The sequence below is a fragment of the Chiroxiphia lanceolata genome, chromosome 17, assembly GCF_009829145.1.
Source record: "Chiroxiphia lanceolata isolate bChiLan1 chromosome 17, bChiLan1.pri, whole genome shotgun sequence".
In the NCBI taxonomy this organism is placed as follows: Eukaryota; Metazoa; Chordata; class Aves; order Passeriformes; family Pipridae; genus Chiroxiphia; species Chiroxiphia lanceolata.
In genome coordinates, this window is record NC_045653.1 from 11693008 (window position 1) to 11714026 (window position 21019).

General features: G+C 59.3%; 3 protein-coding genes across 3 annotated transcripts in view; 1 reads left to right on the top strand and 2 right to left on the bottom strand.

Moving 5' to 3' along the window:
* FNDC11 (fibronectin type III domain containing 11) overlaps positions 1 to 6433 on the bottom strand; it is a 22611-nt gene extending 16178 nt beyond the window's left edge. The window contains exon 1 of the mRNA XM_032704562.1: positions 6430 to 6433. The gene's annotated coding sequence lies outside the window, so the exon portion shown is untranslated. The remainder of the gene's footprint in view (positions 1 to 6429) is intronic.
* The window catches only part of STK35 (serine/threonine kinase 35), a 23412-nt gene extending 6073 nt beyond the window's left edge, over positions 1 to 17339 (bottom strand). Inside the window, exons 1-4 of the mRNA XM_032705307.1 lie at positions 17226 to 17339; positions 12543 to 13038; positions 10537 to 11265; positions 4376 to 5123 (exon numbers count right to left, since the gene is read on the bottom strand). Coding sequence (XP_032561198.1) covers positions 4411 to 5123; positions 10537 to 11265; positions 12543 to 13038; positions 17226 to 17339 — 2052 coding nt within the window. The 3' untranslated portion in view covers positions 4376 to 4410. The remainder of the gene's footprint in view (positions 1 to 4375; positions 5124 to 10536; positions 11266 to 12542; positions 13039 to 17225) is intronic.
* On the top strand, positions 15632 to 20225 carry PDYN (prodynorphin). The gene is made up of 3 exons (XM_032704563.1): positions 15632 to 15733; positions 18598 to 18741; positions 19020 to 20225. The coding sequence occupies exons 2-3, from the start codon at positions 18613 to 18615 to the stop codon at positions 19590 to 19592; spliced, it is 702 nt and encodes a 233-aa protein (XP_032560454.1). The 5' UTR covers positions 15632 to 15733; positions 18598 to 18612; the 3' UTR covers positions 19593 to 20225.
* The last annotated feature ends 794 nt before the right edge of the window (positions 20226 to 21019 follow it).

The window sequence follows — 21019 nt, forward strand, 5'->3', positions numbered from 1 at the left end:
AGTAGCCCTGAGCTCACAGCTCTGAGACCCCTCTGACGCACATTGTTGCAGGAGCTTGTTCAAGAGCTTTTAATCCCTCCTCTGATGCCACTTATAGTTTTAATCAGCTCGAATGTTCATTCAGCATCAGCAGGACGTGAACCAGCAGCCCATGGAGTCCTCACCCAGCGTGCAAAGGTGACACCAATGCGTGGGTCTCGCAGAGAGGGGAGTTGGCAATGGGGTCTGCACGGCAGAGAGGACTCAGTGCAGGGGAGGGAGAGAGAGATAACCCATCACCTTCTCGTGCTAACCACAATATCTGCCCCCGTGTGGGAACACAGAGTACCAGGGAAGGGGGTTGAGAGCCTGATTTATCTCCTGAGCCCTTTCTCACGCTTTGTACCTATATTTGTGATGCATTCTTTGGGAGCAACTTAAATCCAACCGCAGCAGCCTCCCCCAGAAGGCAAAGCAGGGCTGACAGTGAACAAACACAAACACTAATACATCTGGCCACAGGTGACACGATCCAATTCACTTGCAGGGCTTCATTTCACCCCAGGTAGAATCAATACTACCAAGAAGAGTATCACCAAACTTTGGGGTGGCCTTGTGATGCTGCACCTGCTGCTACAGCCGAGAAGAGGAACTGACTTTGCTTCTATTGTGCCATGGCTTTTGTCCTTGCCAAGATCCACAAATCACATCGGAAACGGTCCAAAGTCAAAACCAACATTGTTTCAGGAATGAAATTGCTGTCCTTAGACTGGCCAGTGGGTAAAACTTGAGCTGAGTGGTACTAACAGACAAGATGTAACTTGATGCAGCGCCCCTGATCACCAACAGGTACCAGAGCTGCTGCTGTGTCCCCGGTCCCTCTCTGTCCTCCAGCTCTGAAATTCCACAGGGCAGCAGTTTATCAGCGGGCTGGGAGTGGCTGGGCACAGCATCAGGGAGCTCTGGCCAGAGAGACACCGTCATGCAGGGCGAGCAGATGAGCTTGTTCAGCATCAGCTCCCGGTGCACGTTTGAAATGCAAAGAGCAGAACAATGCAAATGCAAACAGCCACTTTCAGCCAAAACTGGAATGATCAAACCCAGTGACAGAGGAGTGCTGGAGAGAACCAGGCTGCCCTCGGCTGTCAGACACCCTCCTGCTGACGGCAGCCCCCAAGATGCTGCAGCAGCCTGCAGAGATTCCTGCCATTCATCTTGAGCATCCACCACAACATCAGACCAACTGTTTCATCCACAGTGAAAATATCATGGAATACAATCTGCCAAAACAAGCTGCCTTCTACACTGAACACAACCATTGCAGTTTGATGTCCTGTGTGAATCAAAACTATAAAGTTTCTTAAAAGCATAGCAGTCAGTGCTGGGCTAGCAATCAAGAGATACATTAGCAGGTACCCAGCACAACCCAGCCACTCCCTAACTGTACCAGAAAGGCTTTTGTCCTCTTTGCCCAAAAGGCTTTGGAAACAGCTATAGAGACCTGTAGATAAACTTGGCTGTAAATAAACTTCTGCAGAAGATCTCAGGCTGTTTATAAACTTCTACCCAAGGTGGGGAAGCACAGTATTCAAATGAGAAAGAGAATACCTTTGTTTTCCCCAGGAAAACGTTGCCCACCTCTGCTGGAAGCACTGCCCCAGGGCCACCGGCAGTGCTGGGGAGGAGGGTGAGGAGATAAGGAATCATCTCCACCTCAGACACCCCCGGTGTCCAGCAGAAACCAAGCCAGAAATACTTTCCTCTCTGAGAACTGACATTTCCTATCTGCATTTTGGAAGAGCAGCGGAGCATGGAGCTGGCAGGTGCGTGCAGCATCCCTGGCAGAACTAAAGGCAAAGCTGCTGAGACATGAAGCGAAATCTGAAGAGGTCAGTGGTATAGCAAAGAATAAGCAAAAATCCGATTGCCTGGGTCAGGGAGGGTTACAGTTTTCCAGGTTATGACATGAACCAAGGCTGAGCAGGTCTGAACTGCATGACCAAGCTACACGCCAGTGGCCACGAATAAGTTGGAAGGGGTTACGTGAGTTTCTCGGTCAACTAAAATTACCTGAGAAGAGAATTCAGGCCCTGCTCTAAATCCCATTTTAAGCTTCTCAAGCAGGTTTCCAATTTAAGATTTGCATTTAACAGCAGCCAGAGGAAGGCTGATTTGAATGCACTACTACACCAGGCACTAGAAAATCCCCATAGCAAAAGCCCACTGAATACTCTGGTGCCCCACGAGTGAGGCAGAGGAACGCTCTGGGCTTGCAGGGAACATATGGCTGGTGCTGGGCTCTATGTGGGCCAAGCGACCACGCTCCGTGTGCCAGGTTGGGTTATGTAAGAGCATCCATGGCTGCTGCAGCTGTGTCACCACGGAGCGATCGGTGCAGCCTCACGGATGGAGGGGGGGTGGTTGCAGGAGGCAGCTGGGACTGAGCAAACAGCCGCAGGGTAGGACTGTCCCCTCGGTGTTTGTTATCCCTTCATGTACTATTCCGCAGATCTGCGCAGGATGAATTTTCCCCGGAGGGCAGGGGCTGGTTGCATAACTCAGCAGCATCATGTCAGCACAGAGCAAGCCCAGATGGCACAGCCCGGCCTGACCCTCGGCAGAGCTGCTCCCACCCCTCCCACCCCGGACCAGCCCCCATGCCTCACCCTGGGGTGAGTGTCTGCTCTTGCCCTGGGGCTGGAGCACACCCTTCTTAAGGGCTCACATTTCCCCAGATTCACTCCTCTCACACTAATCCCCAGCCCACACTTGCACTGGGACCAGTATCAAGCCCCAGGCAGCAGTGCTTGAATCATTTACCTCCACTTGAGACCTCAAGGGCGTTAAATATTTTGTGCTGTGAGATGGTGCAAAGGGGATGGTCCGTGCACAAGTTTGGACAAACCAACAGTGACAGAACGAGACCCACCCAATGGGTCTTTCCATTTCCATATCCTTATTTTTCTACATACAGCACAGAGTGTACCTGGGCACACGCAGAGGGGGGATAGGCAGCACACTGTTTTCCATAAGCTCAGGAACACTCAGGTGGGCAGCAATGAGGGGTTTTAACAAAATCTGCCAAAACAGCCCCACTTTCCCCACTACCTGTTGCTGGAGGCTCCCTCTCGGAGCAGGTCAGGCACTCAGCCATCAGCTGAGGGCTGGTGAGTGCTGGCCAGGGAAGCCATTTCCTCCCTCTTTGCCCTCTTGTATCCATGGTCTGCTCCAGTCCAGCCAGCTCTGTGTGGTTTTGGGGTGAGGTAGGGGCTGGGGGGCCAGGCTGCAATGCCAGCACCTAACAGGCAGGCTCTCAGAGGTCTCCTGGGATCACTGACAGACAGGCAGCTCTGCACGAGCCTGAGAAAGGACCTGGGGTAGGAAGAGATCAGCCTCACCCCTAGTAATCTGTAATTCTTCAGTTCCATTGAAATGTTTGGCTGGGAAAATCCCTAGTAACAGCTCCTGTTTACAGACAGCTTTGCCATGTAGGCAACACCTCCCAGTCCTTCTGTGTCACTGGTTAATGACAGGGCCAGTTACCCCACATCCCTGGGGATCCTTTCAGACCATGTGTGACCACCCAGGTCTCAGGATCAGGACCTCTGAGCTTGAGACTATTTAGCTGGGGGGAGAAGGGAGAGGACTCTTGAACAGAGCAGAGCTCAGTCTGAGCACTGCTGTTTTGTAAGCTTCCTTCCTGGCAGACACAGGTCTACAAACACAGATGCTGGAGGCCAAAGCATCTCCTGGGTTTGGGCCACTGCAGTTCACACCAAAGGGAAGTCCTACCCTTAACAGGGAAATGAAACAGAGCCACAAGACAGACCCACGTGCCTCGTAGGTGAAAGGAAACAGCTTTGTGCCGAGGCAGATGTGCCACTTGGTGCCTGCTGACAGAGCCAGCTGAGCCCCGAGGTGCCCTGTCCAAGTGTCACAGGGGAGGGGGGACGGTGCCAGACAGTGAGGTGCCCCCAACACTGATCACAGAAATTACACCACATAGCAGAGGCAGAACTGGCAGCTCCCTCCCTGCCCCTGGGGGAGACAGACGCCCCCAAATATTACACCAAGTGCTCACAGGTCTCTCTGCCACACCCCAGCCTGTCTCAGACACTGGCCAGAACCTGTGAGGAGCAGGACTCCTGCCCAGCCTTTCCAACTCCACTGGGCCTTTGGGCAGTGGCAGGACATACAGCTGCTAATTCTATTTCCCACCTCTACTTTATTTTTGCTATTTTTGCAGTAGAATAGGTGAAAACAACCTCAGAAGCACTGCTCTGATGAGTCACTACAGAAATAGCTCTGGGAACATAAGACTCCTTTGTGTCACTACAAAGTGCACTATGGGGCCAGTATAGCAGACAGATTAAGACATAAAGTGTGAATCACTTACCCAGCTGCAAAGCACAGCAGTGCCCTGCCCTGAATTTAAGCAGCACATGTAACCTGGTCCATTCTGGTTTCAAGCTCAAAGGCATCAGGTCGATCCTGCGGGTTAGCAGCCAACATGTCTTTCAAGAGCTGCTTGATCCCCTCAGACATGGAAGTCCTGCGTTTCTGAGGGATGTGCAGCTCCATCTTTGGGTTTTCTAGCAGCGCTTCCCCAACGGGCACAATCTCAGTCCCCTGCTTGATGTAGGTCCCCAGCAGCTCCTTCTTGGTCTCGGCGTCAATGAAAGTGATCCTCTCAATCATGGCCCAGATGATGATGCCGAGGGCGAAGATGTCAGCCTTGGCAGTGTAGTGTCCTTCCCAGACCTCGGGCGCCATGTAGAAATCAGAGCCACAGGCCGAGGACAGCCAGTACTTGTTCACATTCACATTTTTGTTCTCGTGCCCACCCTCCTTGCCCCGAGCAGTCAGGCCAGCGCAGACCTTGCTCAGCCCGAAGTCGGCCACCTTGAGCACAGGGGTGCCAGACTTCTCTGTTATCAGGATGTTGTCTGGTTTCAGGTCCCGGTGGACGATGTGGTTCTTGTGCAGGAAGGCAATGGCACTGGTCAGCTGCAGCATGAAGCTCTTGTTGGTCGCCGGGTCGGGTCTTCGGGAGAGCACGTACTGGTTCAGGTCTCCCCCTTCACAGAACTCCATGACGAACCACAGGTAGCAAGGTTCCTCTGCATAGCCCAGGATCCTCTCACCTAACCAAGAGGGATAAGAGAGTGGGTTTTTCAGGCACATTACAAAGTCTATCCTAACCCAGAGTGGATAAGGCATGGGTCTGGTTTATGTGGATACAGGAATGTGATCGGGATCTGTCACACTGCAGGGCACTATCAGTGGCACTGCTGTGGCTTCAAGTGCTTTGGGATCCCATTGAGCACCACACACCAGCACCCCATTTATCCAAGCCACTGCCTGGGAGCCAGCCCAGGGACCTCTTCCCAGCAAAGCGCAGTGAGCGGCACTGAGAACACCTCTGCTCCAGTCCCACCATCAGGCCATTCTCCCCAGGCTGACAGCCAAGGGACAGAAGCTAAAGGCACAACTAGCAGCAAGTCTACAGGAGGAAAAAAAGTCAGTTCTATGTGAATACCTCCTCTCCCACCTGAGCTCTGCTGTAGGAGGCAAAGGCTGGCTCGCTCTGCACAATTTACTGGAACTGCACGTGGGGAGTAACTGACAGCCCTGAACTGAGCCAGTGCAGCCTCACTAAGAGTGGTCACACCCGTGTCCAAGCCCTGCAGCCCACGGGGTGTTCCCAGGCCAAATTTGTGTGTTTAGCTGCATTTGTGCTGGGGGAGCTCTGCCACTTTATCCAGCTTTCATTAAGTGTCAACAACTCTTTAACGAGATGGAACTGGAGGTCCAAGCAGCAAACCATGCCCGCTGAGTGTAATCTCAGCCACGCTGCTGTTACTGTTGCTACTACTCAATATTAGTCTTCTCCCTTCGCCAGACATCAAAGTGAGCTCTTCAAACTCAGAGCATCTCAGGGTCAATTCATTAAATCTAGGTTTTACTACATAAACCTCCTGCCAAGGAAAGGACTCTTCTGCACATAAATTAGATGAGTGGAAAACACAGCAGAATCATATCAGCTAATGGGGCCAGGTCTACCATTGGTGCTCCCTAGGGATGCCAGGGTGCCCCAGGGAGCACTGGCAGACCTCGCCCCACTAGCTGGTGCCAAGATGCAAACCCCACTGCCAGACCCCAGGTCTCTTCCATAGAGCACCCAGGTGACAGGCAGAGCCTGCACAAACCACCAGAGCATCATTTTACTCTAGAAACTAGCTTTTTTTACCCTCAAGCACCATAAGGGAAAAGCTGGAGGACACCACTCACCTCTGCCACTGTTAACAAATCCCACAGCCAAACTCTAGTGTTTTGAAAGCAGTTAAGTAACTCCACCCATTTGACAAAGTTGAGTTTTGTTTGAGCAAAGCCCTAGAGAGCATCTGGGAAAGCTAAAAACTTCCAGCAGCAGGTAAAGCCAAGGACTACCAGGGACACCCAGCTCTGAACTGCACTGGTCAGTGATCGGTGTGGGTGGGAATATCGGTTATTTGCACAAACAGTCTGTATCCATGGCTACTGCTATGGAAATGGAAAGCTGCACAACACAAGGATTTGGCTGCACCTCTCTGCCCTCAGCAATCTTCTGCTGAGATTAGGTCTGAAGGTTAAATCTAGGGAATGGAAGAACAGGCTGGAGATACTCAAGGCACTGGGTGCATTTTGGGGGTCTCATTTGGCTGGAGGAGGGCTCAGCTTGCAAGCCCAAGGGCCAAGTGGGAGCAGCACAGGACAGGCTTGGCTCTGGAGACCAAAATGCTGACTAGGAAAAGTAGCTTCTCTGCTGTGAGCCACCCTTTGGCATGACAGCATGGAAACTGCAGCAGAGGCTGCTTGTCCTGGGAGCAGAGCCCTTGGCACAGCCAGGACAGCCCCAGCTCACACCGCTGCCACCACCACACTTTGCTAAATCCAGTGACATCACAGCAGGACACAGAGTTTGGCTTTCCTGCTCCCCTCTGCATCCATACAGCCCCAACCTGGGGAGCAGGAGGGTCTGGCTCTTCTCTACTGGGAATCAAGCCATGACAGGGAGCACAGCAGAGCCTCACTCCCCTCACACACAGCCAGGTGGGAGCATCCACACAGTGCTGCTGACAGCCCCTTCCCACAGGACGTGGTTCAAACACTGGCTCAGCAGCAGCCAGGACCTGTTGCCTCTGACAAGCCAAGGTTTGTTTTTAGCATAACGAAGGTTCTGATTTAAAACTTGGCCCCTGAACCTCAGCAAGCGTGGGGAGGACGGCGACCCACCAGTAACTGCAAGCACCAGGCACTTCAGTTTGGGTGGAGCGCCGCTAGGAGAGGCTTAAGCCAAAAGTAATATTTCCTCATTTTCTTTCTATAATCTAAAAGTGTTTTAGTTGTTAAATCATCTTCCTGCCTTCAAAACAAACAGCTTTAAACATAAAGAGCTGGCAAGCTGCTTCCTAAAGATGAGATGTTAGCAAGCTGAAGCCAAGCAGCCAAGAGCTGATGACAGGCCAGACCTGTTCTCCATCACCAAACCAGCTCCCTGCCCAAACCCAAGATGGCACACACTCATCCTCCATCCTTCCAGCAGCACCTCCCCCCACCTATCCTGGGAGCTCATTAGCAGCATGCTAACTTGCTTGGCTTCAGAGGGAAAACAAAAATCTAGGGAGAGCAGAAGCAGCATCACAGCGCCTACTACCACGTGTAACCTCCGACTCCCTCTGTGCAAAGAGGCTGTGCCAGAGAGATGGGAACTGGTGGCACCGAGCCGGGTGCTTGGAATGATGGCAACACACATGGGTGATGCCAGGGCAGCCCACAAGTGAAGCTGAGTGCTGGTGGCAAGTCGGTGGCCCCACAGGTGACACGCTAGGAACCAACACCTTATACCTGTTCACTTAAGGGAGTTCTGTCACTGCTATAGGTTAGGAGCAAGAGGGGCACATGGTGCCCTGGAGGTGCTCCTGTATCAGGGCTCTGAGCACATTGCACTGGTCTGTGCCTCTCCTCCAGCTCAGCACTGGGCTTTCAGCTTCCTTTTTACACCCTGCCCTTAAATTTAATTATTCTGCATCTCATTAAAATGATAAAGGTTCAGGTTCCCGTGCTGTAGCTGAGACCCAACACTGCCCGGGTGTCCCGACAGTTGTGCTCCCAATTCAGAAGGTCTTGGATTAATCCTCAACGTGCCCTGAGCCCCAGCACGTTGGCACAGCATCTGCGCTGGCCCGTAAATAGCCCAGCTGCGGTCGTGCAGAATGGCACGGCAGCACAGCTCCACGGCCACCGCGGCAGCCCCGGCACTGCTGCGCACGGGGAACGGGAGCAGGAGACCTGGGGGGGCTCCTCCAGCTCTGGCTTTTGCTTTGGAAATATTTAGCCGTGTCTATCTGGACCCAAGGCTCGGGAAGGCAGCGAGCACTGGCTGCCCCAGCGCAGCGCAGCCCCCAGGGCAGGCAGGAGGGCAGATGGAGGGGGGAATGTGCTCTGGTTTGGGGGGGTCAAACTGCTCCTGTTCGGCCCAGGGCTGCAGCAGGACTGGGGCAGGCAAAGCCCTCCCTGGGAGTTCAGGGAGCTCAATCCCCACCTAGAGATGGGGGCATCTATGGGGCTCCCTCCCCACCTGGAGATGAGGCACCTACAGCTGCCCAAGAGTTTTCCCCAAGCCAAGCTACCTCTCCTTGGGGTGTGCAACATGACAGAGGGGGTGTGGGAACCCACCCCTGTACCTGCCAGAAAGAGCTTGACCTGCTACAGCTGGACACACACCCAAAGGGAAGAGTTGGCTCCTCTCCCAGGGAGCCCTGAGTCCAGGCTGCACAGGAATTCAGACACTGCCCTTCCCAGGGAGCCTCCCTTGGGTGGCTGTGTGAAGGGAGACCACGAGCTGGGCTGCATGGGGAGAGCCAGGCAGGTCTGGACATGTCCCCCCCAGGGATACAGAGGGGACAGGGAAGGCAGGGGCAGTCAGAGCCACAGGTTTGCTCAGAGGATGGGTCTCAGCAGCCTCACATGAACTCTGTGCCTGGCACAGGGTTTGGGGGCTGCCGATGCCGGGGGCTCAGCTGGGGGGCACTGAGAGACTGAGCCCCTAAAGAGCAGACAGGAGCCCTGGCACACAAATTTGGGGCAGAGGGATTGGGGTGAGCTGGCTCTGCCCACAGCAGGCTGGGGGGCCCAGGGGGCATCGAGGGCTCCAGTATTTTTCCACATCTTCACGGCACGTTGGCAAAGCTGGGTCTGACAAGCAGCCAAGAGAGCAGAGGGAGGGAGCATTTTGGAGATGTCACCATCACAGTCATCGGCTGTGACAGGAGAAGGTGACCCCTGACAGCCCCGTGATGCTGCTGAGGGACCCCAGGGGAAAATGGGGGTGTCAGCCCAGGCTACAGACATTGATGCTTCTCCTGGGCTGTTCCCACAGAGCCAGCACTGGGGGGAAATGGGGACAGTCCCAAAGCCGCAAGAGTTCGAGGAAGCAGGCAGGGCACCATAACAGGCTGCAGCCTTGGGGTGCTCAGAGATGGAACATCAGGCAGAGATGGGCAGATGTCCCCTTGGTGTAACTGGGGCAGAGGCTGTGAAGGTCCCCAAGGGATGTGTGTGGGCTGTGGTAGCAGAGGGAACCCCAGGATTTCGGGTGCAAGGGAGGAGGACGAAGTCAGTGCTGGCACAGAGTGCAGGGAAGGGCTGGGGGCACCACACAGGGATGTCCCCCAGGGCTGGGTCTGAGCCTGGAGGTGGCAACAGGGTCCCTCAGAAGAAGGAGGATGGGGCTGGGGTGCTGCAGGACCCCACAAGTACAGCATGGGGCTGCAACACATGGGTGTGGGCTTAGTGAAGGGTGTCACTGGGAGCAGCACACAGGAAAGGGTAGAGAGGATACACAGGCAGAAACTAAGGTCAGGGCATGGGGGGACAGAGCCCAGAACAGGGATCCTCCAGGTGTGCTCAGGGTGGATGGCACCAAAGAGGGGCAGCAGAGAGACCTTGTAGGGGAGCCTGCAGGGACAGGACAGAGGTGGGTGATGGGAACAGCAGGGAGCAAGCCTGGAGCAGGTACTCCAGAGGGAACCCCAGGGCTGGCAGGGTTGATGAGGTGCCCAAGGGCACAGTGGGGGGAGCCCAGGGGTGGTTATGCTGGAAAAACAATGAGTCAAAGTGGAGGGAGGGGTGTTATGAGAGCTGGGGGGAGCTCTGGGTGCTCCTGAGAGCAGGCACTGACATGGAAGGATTTGAGCAAGGGGGTGATGGAGAGCAAGGGAGGGCAGCAGCAGTGCCCGGGGTGGGGGGTGTTGGAGAAGGATGTCCCATGGGAAGGGGGAAAACACCAGGGTGTCCTTGTCCTGCACGGTGTATCCCAAGGGGAATAGAACCTGGGGGTGGGGTGACAGGGGGGTGGGCAGGAGGACCTGGGGGGGGGCACTGATGGCAGCAGGGAAGGTACAAATGTAGGTGCTCAGGGAAAGGGGAGGGGTGACACGGATGCCAGGGACAGGGGCCCCGGAGGCCCTGGGCGCGGGAGCAGCCCCGGGGGTGCCCCAGGAGGGGGATCGGTACCTTTGAGGGAGGTCTCGACGAGGCGCAGGTAGAGCTGGCTGCGCTTGTTGCCGTGGCTCATGCGCTGCCCCAGGCCGTGCCGCTGCAGCACGCACTCCTCGAACCGCACCACGTTCGGGTGCTGCCGCCGGAGGCTCGTTAGGGCCCAGAACTCGGCCAGCGCCAGCTCCACGTTCTCGGGGGCGTCGCAGCGGATCCGCTTCACCGCCAGTCGCGCTCCGCTGCGGCCCGACACCGCCTCGTACACCACGCCGTAGGCGCCGCGGCCGATCTCGGCCAGCAGGCTGTACCGCGGGCCGCCGGCGCCGCCGCCGATGCCCGGCCCCACCGCGGCCGCCGCCATGGCCCCGCGCCGCAACGCCCGCCGCCGCCTCCCCGCCGCCGCCGCCGCCCTTTGTGTCCCGCGGCGGCCGCCGTCCATGTCCCCCCCCCCGCCCGCCCCGCGTGTCGGGCAGCGCCGCGCGGGCGAGGGGGCACGCGCGGGGGCACGCGCCGGGGCCGCGGCCGCGCCGCGGGGCGGAAAAGCGCGCGCTGCCGGCCCCTTTAAGCGTCCGGCCAATCGCGGCCGCGCGGGCCGAACCACCGCCGCGCCGGGGGGTGGCGGCGGCGGCGCCCGCCGCCGCCCTGGGGGTCGGCCTCTCCTCGCCGCCGCCGCCCCGGGCCTCGGAGCGGGGCGTCCGGGTTTGCGGCCCCGCGCGCGGCCGCCGGGACGCGGCGCCGCCAGCGCGGCTCGGCGGGCGGGGGGAGGTGGCTCAGCGCGGCGGCCGGCCCCCCCCGCTGCCGCGCCGCGGTGGTACGCGCCGCGCCGGTGTAAACAGGCCGGTCATGGGGGCCGCCCCGGGTCCCCCCGCCCGGCCCTTCCGCCCCTCCGGGCGCGGCGGGAGCTCGGGACTGCCCCGCGGGGCTCACCTGGGGCGCGGCGGCGGCGGCGGGGGGTTCCGGGCCGGGCGCTGCGCGGCGTCGTGTGAACGGGTGGGGCGGGACGGTGGCGGCGGCGGGATAAGAGCGGGGCCGCGCGCCCTGACGTAACCCCTTATGTAACGGCGGGGGGTGACCCGCCCCCACCCGCCCCCTCCCACCGCCCCGGGTCGGGCGATGTCCCGGGAGGGGCCCCGTGCACCGGCGGTGGCCGTGCGGTGGAAGGGGTCTGGTGTACCGGGGACGGTCGGGTGTGATGCCACCCGGCGAGTGGCGCCTTGGGAGGCGCCGGTGTCCCGGGAACCCGTGAATCCCCGGGAGACGCCGTGCGATGCTAGGTGCTCGGTACACCGGGGCGATGCACCCGGGGGTGATGCCCCAACACCCGGTGAATCCCCGGGACCGGGTGAATCCCCGGTGCGCCAGCGGTGGCCGTGCGGTGTGGGATGCTCGGCACGCCGGGGGCGTTTTCACAGCCCCGGTAGCATTTGGGGGCCCCGCCGGTGACGGTCCAACCCCGCTCCCGGCGATCACCAGGAGATTTCAGCTGGAAGTTCCCCGGAAAGTAGCCACGATCACAGGAGGCATCGCCCTGCTGCCCTGCGGGCCGGGACCGGGGTTTTTTGGGGCAGCCCAGGCTGGCGTGGAGCGGCGCGGCACCCACCGGGTGTCCGTGTGTGGGACGTGCATCCATCACCGAGAGCGGGACGCGGCGACTGCCCCACGCCGGGGCTGCAGTGTGTCCCCCCGGGATGGCCGTGTCCCCCAGGATTGGGTCCTGTCTCCCCGCGGGGCTGGTTTGGCCGCATTTCTCCCGCGAGCAGGGAGTGTGGGATGGCCGCGTGGCCACGCGGGGGTCCCGGTCCCACGCACCGCCCCCAAACTGCTCTTCACAGGTGGGGTCTCATCCTGGTCCTGGCGGTGCCGGGGGCTGGCAGCCCCCTGGGATCGAGGCTTTCCACGCCGCCGTCCCGCTCTCAGTGGATTTCGGGGGGGGGGGAGCGAGAGGGGGGAGAATGGCGACGAAACCGCGTAACAGGTACTTTTCCAGCCGCGTTTTCCTCCCCCCCGCGCGGTGCCACTGGCACCGGTCAAGGAGATCGTCTGCAGAGCCTGTTCACGGAGGAGCTCTCGAAAGTCCCTGATTTCTCGCCTCGCTGCTGAGCCATGTGCCGCTGCCATCACGCAGCCCCGGCAGCTCCGGGCTGCGTCACGCCGGTCCCCGCGGGGAGGGGACGGCGACCCCCGGAGCCACCGGTGGCTCCAGCGCGGGGCTGCCCCGCGGTAACACGGCGGCTGCAGCTCCTGCGAGTGGTTTGACCTCAATTTGCTTTTAAATGGAGCCACTTCACCTCCCCGGGGGGGGGGGCTGCGGGCGCCGCGGCCCCGGTGCCGCTCGGCAGCGCCGTGACTCGCCGCGTTCGCGTGGGCGCCGCTTCTCGCACCGCCGTCGAGTGGCCCTTGTGCCTCCTGCCCACGCAGGGAGGTCACCGTGTGCCCGGTCCCTGCTCCGGTGCCCTCTTTGCCGGTGCAGTCGCCGGGGGTTCGCTCCGGCGCTGTCACGGGCGGTGGGAGATGGTGCAGCTTCCGCGGGAGGTTTGGAGCAGAAGCTCATCCCACATTTCTCCCAGTGTTCCTCAAAATGCATCTCCTGCAGGGCCAGGCAGGAGTGTGAATGTTTTAGGAGTTTCTGGAAAAGCCCTGCCCCGCTGAATGGGATAAAGCTGACCGTGCTGGAGGATCCACTGCCAGTCCCGCCGGCAGCGCTGGGTCACGGTCCCGCTGCTCGGGGACAGCCCAGGCGGACGGCAGAGCTTGTCCCAACCTGCAGGGATGATTTACCCCATCCCGGGATGGGGAGCCGAACGCCCTGCCTGGTTCGGGGCAGGGTCCCCGGGGGGATATTGGGGGCGCAGGGGCAGAGTGGCAGCGCCGTGTGACGTGAGCTGCCATTAAACTCCCACCTTCTTCCGCGAGTGCCTGGCACGCTCGGCCCCCTCCTCGCCGAACCCGCCTTTCACTCATGTAGTTAAGAAAAGTTAACTTCTCTATTACCGCACATTCCTCTTACCCAGGTGCTTAATTACCATTGTCCCAGGGAAACGTCAGTGTGACTCAGAGACACTTTCCCATTAGGAAGAGACAGATGAATATCAATTAGAGTTGCTGGTGGGTGGGCTGGATCCCAGCTTCTCTCCTGGGGGACCCTGTCACCCCCCACGCCTGCCTGGACCCTCTCACCCAGCTCAGCACACCTGTGGCACTTTGCTCTGGGGACAGGAGTAACTCGACTTCCCACTTGGAGCAAAGGGAAGGAACCTTATTCCAAACGACTTTTCCCTCTGTGTCCGTGGGGTTTGCTCCGTCCCTAGGAACACATCTCCCTCCAGCACAATTACACTGCACCCCAGGCTGCTAGGTGCATACATAAATATATATATATATATAAAAATAATGGATTTGGTGCAGAAATGGTCCTCTGCACCACATTTGCAGTGCCTGCAGGACAGCCAGTCCCCAGCAGCAAGGATTAAACTGCCAGGGGGCTGCCCACAGCCCCTCGCCCAAGGTGTCAGTGGTGGTTTGCAGCTGTATTTTGTTCTCAGCTTTGTTCTGTGCCTACATAGACCAGCACAACCCAACACAGTGAGGGGGGGCAGTGGCTGCTCTCTGCTTGTGTGCTCCATGGGGCCTTAGCTTCATTCCCCCTCACTGTAGCACCCGGGGTGGGTTCTTCCGTTGGCCTTGGAGGGGATCCAGGATGCTTTGCCCTTGCCCCCCACCCCATGTGCTGCTCTCTTGGTCCCTCCGTGCAGGCACAGCCCCACCTCCAAAAAAAAGCTGTGGAGTCCCATCTGCTTTTGGGGAGCAAACATGGGTGCTAGTGGAGGTGACCACCAGCCTCGGGGATGGAGGACCACGGGCCCAGGCTGCTGTGGCTGCTGGTTCCTGGCTGTGCCAATTGCCTCCATGTCCCTCACAAGTGCTGGGAGGGCTGAGCAGGGGGCACCAGGTCCAGCAGCTGGTGTTCGAGCTGGGAGAACAGCAGGTTGCTGGGAAACATCCCTCTTGAGCTCCGATAAAAATAGCTCCATCTTCAAGGCAAGGGGATGGGCTGCGCTGCTGGCGGCACAGGGGATGTGTCTGCACCCATTGGGCTCTGGGGCCGGGGCAGGCTGGCCTGGCCTCACAGGGTCTGTGCCATGGACCCCCATCCCACACCTCTGTTGTGACATGGTGCAGTGGGATGGTGGTGCACGGGCTCAGGGTGTGCCTGTCATTGCCCAGTGCTGCCCTCCCTCACCACCAAATCAGGCTTGGAAATGTGAGAGAACAGGAATCAGGGCTGAGCAGGGAAAGTGGGGGTGTCTCTGTCGCCCCACACAGCTCCCCCTGCCCCTTCAGCTCATCTCTGGATTTGCTCCCATGAGGAGGAGTGTGGGGGATGTGGACTTGGGGGGAAGCTCAGTGGAGTCTGAGCCTTGATTTTGCGGAGATGGGAGGTTTCCATGTGAGGGATTTTTTGCCCAACAGCAGCCAGGTTGGGTGGGTTGGGGGCATCCAGCCTTTCCCAGGGTGTGAAGACCCTCTCTCCCTTTCCAGCAGCTTTGAATGGGTTCACTCCTCTCCCTGGCATCTCCACGGAACAGTGCCTCTTCCCAGCCTGGGGAGTGGGGTAGGAGGAGGTCAGGGCTTCAGTCTCTCATCCTTCTTGGGCAGGATTTGAATTTGGTGGCAAAGGGGATTCACACCCCCAGCAGCCAAACTCCTCTGGCACACAGCTGTGGGAGATGATGGACCACATCCCGGTCCCCAGCCACCTCCCTTGTTCGGGGCACGCGTTTCGGCCCTGAGGACCAAACGCTGGCCCCGACGGAGGTCCCCGAGTGATGCAGCCACTGCGGTGGGACGTGCACCCCGGCCCCAGGGGCGGCCGGGCGGCTGCGGGGAGGCCTCGGCGGTGCGGGCGAGCGAGCTCGGGAGGTGGCGGGGATGCTGCGGGGCTGATTATTCACAGCTTCCCTCGCCCCGATTGGCTCTGCCGCCGCGCACAGCCGGGCCCCGCCGCAGGAGGAGACTCCGTGGCCATAAAAGCGGGGTGGGAGCCAGCGGACGGCGAGTCCGGTTGGCAACCTGGGCAGCACCGTTGGGCCACTCGCCACTGTGGCCTTGCCACTGCCACCGATGACTGGCTCAGCCTGACGCCCGTGGAGGGACACCCATCACCCACGACCTGTCCTGACTTGGCGAAGTGGGTTCTCGGCGGGACGGGGCACAGGTAGGTCTATTGGGGTTGTCATCCTGCTCCCATGGCATGGGCACAGCTGGGGATCGCTCCTGCTCCCCTAAAAGTGGCTGTTTAAAAACACACTCTGAGCTGCAGTGCTAAGAGCAGCTCGTGGTTGGGCTTGTTGTGTTATTTTGAAGGGGCTCCCACCTGGCTGCAGGTGCTCCACTTGTCCCTCAAGTGGTTTTTCATAGCCTGTGAACCACTGTCCAGAGCTCTGCTGGGGTTGATTTCCGTGCTGATTCCATGCCTGCCACCCTGGCAGCAGGGTCACCCAGGGCTCAGAGGGGCAAAGGGAGTGGGGAGAGAGGATGGGGCATTTCTTTCTCCCCCACTGCTTGGCTTAAGCAGAAGTGGGTTTTGAGTGATTCTGTTCCGAAAGTTACCAGCTTTTTTGAGAAGCCTTGTCCAGGTAAATTTTAACAGTGAGGAAAGGAACAGCTGGAAGGTTGATTCTTCTTCTCCACCAGGAATACGTGCAGGGTCCAAACCTGCGTAGTTAGACCTGTGTGGGAGGAGGGATCTGGTCAGTCTGGGGTTGCTGTTTGTTTCCCTCATTAGCAATAATCACAGGTTAATCAAGAGAGGGTTGGTGTCTGCTGCTTGGCACACTCAATCCCGATTCCCCATCCCTCCTTGGGTCACGAGGTCTGTAACTGGCCCCTGGAGTGGATGGATGCAGTTTGTGGCTTTTCAAACACAAGCAAAGCCTGGGCTCTGGAGACTCAAGTGGAAATGGGGCAGGGCAGGAGGGGATCCTGGCAGGCACCTGGCAGAGGTAGAACAGAGAGTGACCACGGTGGCTGGGACCCAATGCTGGCATTTCCAGACCCTGCCACAATCCCGATGAGGTGTTTCTGCAGGAGAGGTGGCTCTGGAGCCTTGGGCTCCTCCAGGCAACCCTTGGTAATCCTCCAGGTAACGCAGGATTGAGCTCAAACTCTGCTTTTCTTCTTCCTCCCTTTGTGTTCTTTTTGCTTCTTCCCCCCCTGCTGCTTCTTTTCTCTATTGTCCAAAGCCCTTTGTTTTCCTCCCCTTTTCCTGCTCCCATTTTGCCAGTCCCCCCCTCCCAGCCGCAGGAGCAGGCAGAGCACTGCCTGGACCCACCTGGACACGGTACATTTGCTGTGGGGTGTCTCGGGGTGTCCTTGGACACACTGTGCCCGGAGAGCTGCAGCTCCCCTGAGTGCTGTGAAATCCTCCTTCTGCAGCAGCAGGACAGGGATGGGACACACCGTGTTCAGAGTGCCAGGGGACTGAGCTGTGCAGTGCCACTCTCACTGGCAGCTTGTTCCCGGCACGGAGTGAACATTCCCGCTACTCTGGCGTCACCCACATCGGCAGCAGAGGAGCACGGCAGGGCAAGGGAGGAGAAGCAGGTGGAAAAAAAAGGGAAAAAAATGTTCCCAGTGGGGCTGCTGGGAAGCAGCTGGTAGCTATTTTTGGGAGCTTCCTTCCTCCCGGTGCTGCAGCTGGCACCTACCTGTGCGGCCGGCAGGTCCTCGCTCCTCGGTGCTGTCTCGGTGGCTCCGAGGCGATAAGGGGACCGTCCCTGTGTCTCCGCAGTGAGGGCTGGGTGAGGTCCCATCACGCTCATTGTGGTCCCTGCCGTGCTGCCAGGGCACCGGGGGGGATGCACGGAGCCGGTGGCAGCGCAGCCGAGGAATGTAGACAGCTCGACACACGATGGTGCAGATAATTCAAATTAAATTTTAATCTAGCGTGAATTAATACTGTGGCATTAACATTTCTTCATCAGTACCAATTACAGTACATTAGCAGCTACTGCTGGAGAACACAATAGTCTCTAATATGCGTCATTAATGTGTAACAGATCCCTCTGGGTCATGCCTTCCCACCCCAGATAAAAGCAGCCACGGAGGCAGGCAGGGGTTTGCAGCCAGCGCACCCCTTTGGGGTTGGCTCTTACTCCCGGGGCCGTCGTGGTCCTGGTGGCACTGTGATCCTGAACGGGGGTTGGCACTGGCCCCTCCAGCCTCATCCAGGGTCTGGCTGAGCACTGCCACCTGGAGAGCCCCTCTCTCAGCTGACCCCCTCTCTCAGCCCTCCCTGGCCTCACCCACGGATGCCAGAGGCTCCATCACAGCTCCCAGGTGGCTGCAGGACAGCAATCAGGGCTTGCAGGTAGGCTTGAAGCCAAAATCCATATTTTTCCGCCCTCCCTCCTGATGCACCAGCCCAGCAGAGTTGGTGGGTGGGCGGGAGGAGAGATGAGGCTGCACTGGTGTGGGGTACAGCAGCCTGGAGTGAGTCCATACTGGGTGATGGCATCACCCCTTCCCCTTCCCACCACAGCTCCGGTTGCTGTGGTTCTATTCCCCAAGGCCAAGAGGAAGAGCTGGTGATTCATCCCTCCACACCACACAGATGTGGCAATCGCAGTATCACAGAGAAACACAGCACTAGAGAAAAAAGGCACTTTTCTTTTTAATGTTATGATAAGAGGGATAGAGAGGAGAGAGGGGATGGAGTCGGATGCGTTGGGATGGGATGCGATGGTGGCTCTCCCCCCCAGTGACCTTGGTGGCCCTGAGGGCCTGACTGTGACTCAGGGCTTGTGCCAGGGACCAGGCTGCAGCAGGAGTAAGGGATTGCATCCTGTAGTGTCCTTGCCAGTCACTCCTGTCCCCTCTCTCCTGGCCTGGGACCCAGGAGCAGTGCCTGGAGGTAACTCCCACAGGGAGGGACACAGGCACAGGTCCCTGTGTGTGTTCCCAGGAGCAGCTCACAGGTGGAGGTGGTGGCTGCCTGGAGCCCAAGGAGCAGTGGTGGGTCTCCCAGAGCCAGCACAGGGAAGGTGACGGGCTCTGTGCTGTCTCCCCTTCCCCAGGCAGTGGCTGCAGGGTGAGATGGCACGGTGGGCACTGGCACTGGCACTCTGCCTGTCCCTGGCTGCGGTGGCATCTGCTGACTGTGTCACCCAGTGTTCTCTCTGCGCAGCCCAGACCCATGGCACCGAGAGCAGCGTCTGGCCCCTGGTGAGTGCTGGCCCTGTGCAGATATGAGCAGGGTGGTCATGGCAATGGGGTGTTGTGGGTGCATGGTGGCACCTGGGGGGGGTGGTCATGGGCACCCCGGGGTGCTGGGGATGTGCAAGTTTTGGCTCCTCACTGAGCTGTGCAGCATGGTGGGCATGGACCCCTGGGCTTGGGGTGGGGGCATCCCCAGGGTGGGGTGGAAAGAAGGTGGGTTGGAAAGAAGGTGGGGTGGAAGGTCACCCTGAGTACCTGGGGCCGCTGTGGCCGCTGTCTTGCAGATGTGTCTATGGGAATGCCAGGGCTCCTTGCCACCTGGCCCCGAGTGGGAGATGTGCAGGAAGGCACTGGCGCTCCTGGCCCCGCTGGTGGCCCTGGTTGAAGGGACAGACCCGTCACCACTGGAGGTGGAGGAGAACGAGGCAGAGCTGGAGCAGAAGCTGGGTCCCGGGGAGCAGCCACTGGCACCGGCCAAGCGCTACGGGGGCTTCATGAAGAAGATGTCCAAGGGGAAGCTGCTGTCCCTGCTCCGCGAGAATGCCCACAGCAAGGGCAGCCTCACCAAGAAGTTCACGGGCTTCGGCCACAAGCCAGAGGAGAGGGCAGCCCCCGAGGACTACCCGGGGCTGGGGCCAGCAGGTGAGGGGAGCGAGGAGCCTACGAGTGCCGGGCCCGAGGGGCAGGAGCTGGCGCAGCTGCACAAGCGTTACGGCGGCTTCATGCGCCGCATCCGGCCCAAGCTCAAGTGGGACAATCAGAAGCGCTACGGGGGCTTCCTGCGGCGGCAGTTCAAGGTGATCACGCGGTCTGACGAGGACCCCAGCGCCTACTCAGGGGAGGTCTTGGACCTATAGAGCCAGGCGTGGGATGACAGCACCATGGTCCCCACGCTGCCAGCCCCGACTGCTCCGTCATCCCCAGCCCTGTCCCCTGCCCAGCCCGGCGTGGCTGGAGTCATCCCTGCCTCATTCCCCCAGTGAACCATGGGTCCCATCCCCAGTTGTCCCTCTCTGGTTCACCTGCCCATCCCTTAGGGACTCTGTGCATGGAGGGGACAGTGCCTACCCTCTGGCTGCTGGCGGTGTGGCCGTGATCCAGCCCCAGGGCTCCTGGGGGCAAACTGCTGGAAACATGTATCCTCCGTTCTCCTGTGGCTGCTAAAGTGTAGCAGCAGGGTCTGGAAATCATCATAGCTGATATACAGGGCAGCGGCCTCTGAGCACCGGGAAGGATCAGGGAGGTAGCTCCCATGGCCGTGGGCAGAGGTGGCTGGTGGCACCACAGCCCTGTCACCGGGTGCTCAAGTGGTGCTGAGCCCAACCCTGACTCCCCTCCCAGAGCTGCTCACCGTGTCCCACCCACCCCAATGCCCTCCTGGTGCCCCTGGGCTGCCCCTCCAAGAACAACCCCAGAGGCAGGGCCAGCCCCACACCTCAACACCCAGCTCCCCCTGCAGTCAATAAAAGGCAGATGTCAATGAAGCCGAAGCCATGCCGGGTGCTGAGCGTTCTCCATGGGGCAGAGCAAGCCCTTGGCATGAAGAGACCGTGCACCCCAAGTTTGGGGCTGGGCTGGGTGTCAGTGGTGCCACCTGTGAGACCTGCAGGCAGCACACAGTGGTCCCCTTCCTGTGCCATGGGTGCCAAAGGGAACGTGGGACCCCATGCCCCCTTGGAGCCATGTCCTGGGGGTGACAGGGCCACCCCAGCTGAGAAAGGGCAGGCATGCTCAGCGTGGTATAGGGGCATGCAGGGTGCTGGCAGGGTACCTCCTGCAGCAGCATCCAGGGGAGGCTCCCTTGGGAATCACGGCTGCTGCTCCAGCAAAGGCAGTCATGCCAAGGGGAGTGGGCACACTGCCCCTTTAGTGCTCACGTGTGACCCCACCAGAGGCAGCACAGTACTGAGGAAGCCCAGCCTGGGCAGCAACTTCCCTTTTGAACTTCTTCGTAACCCCACACAACAGTTCCTGGCTCCAGTGAGATACATCTTGTGTCCCAGACACAGCCAGGCTGCCAGCTCCAGGATGGGAAAGGGAGGAGGTCACTGCAGAGCACTGGCATGCTCAGCTCACCCACAGCACAGGTTGCAGCCAGCACCCAACCCTGCCTGCACCCCACTTTGGGCACCCCAGCTCCAGTTCAGCTCCCAGGGAACAGGGGTCACCTCAAGATGCAGCAGGGCCAGACCCTGATCAGTCCTTGCCCATGTCCCCTGCTGCCCTCCCTCATGCTGCCCAGGGAAGCACCAGCATGAGAGCCCCCATCCCAGGCTCAGCCTCC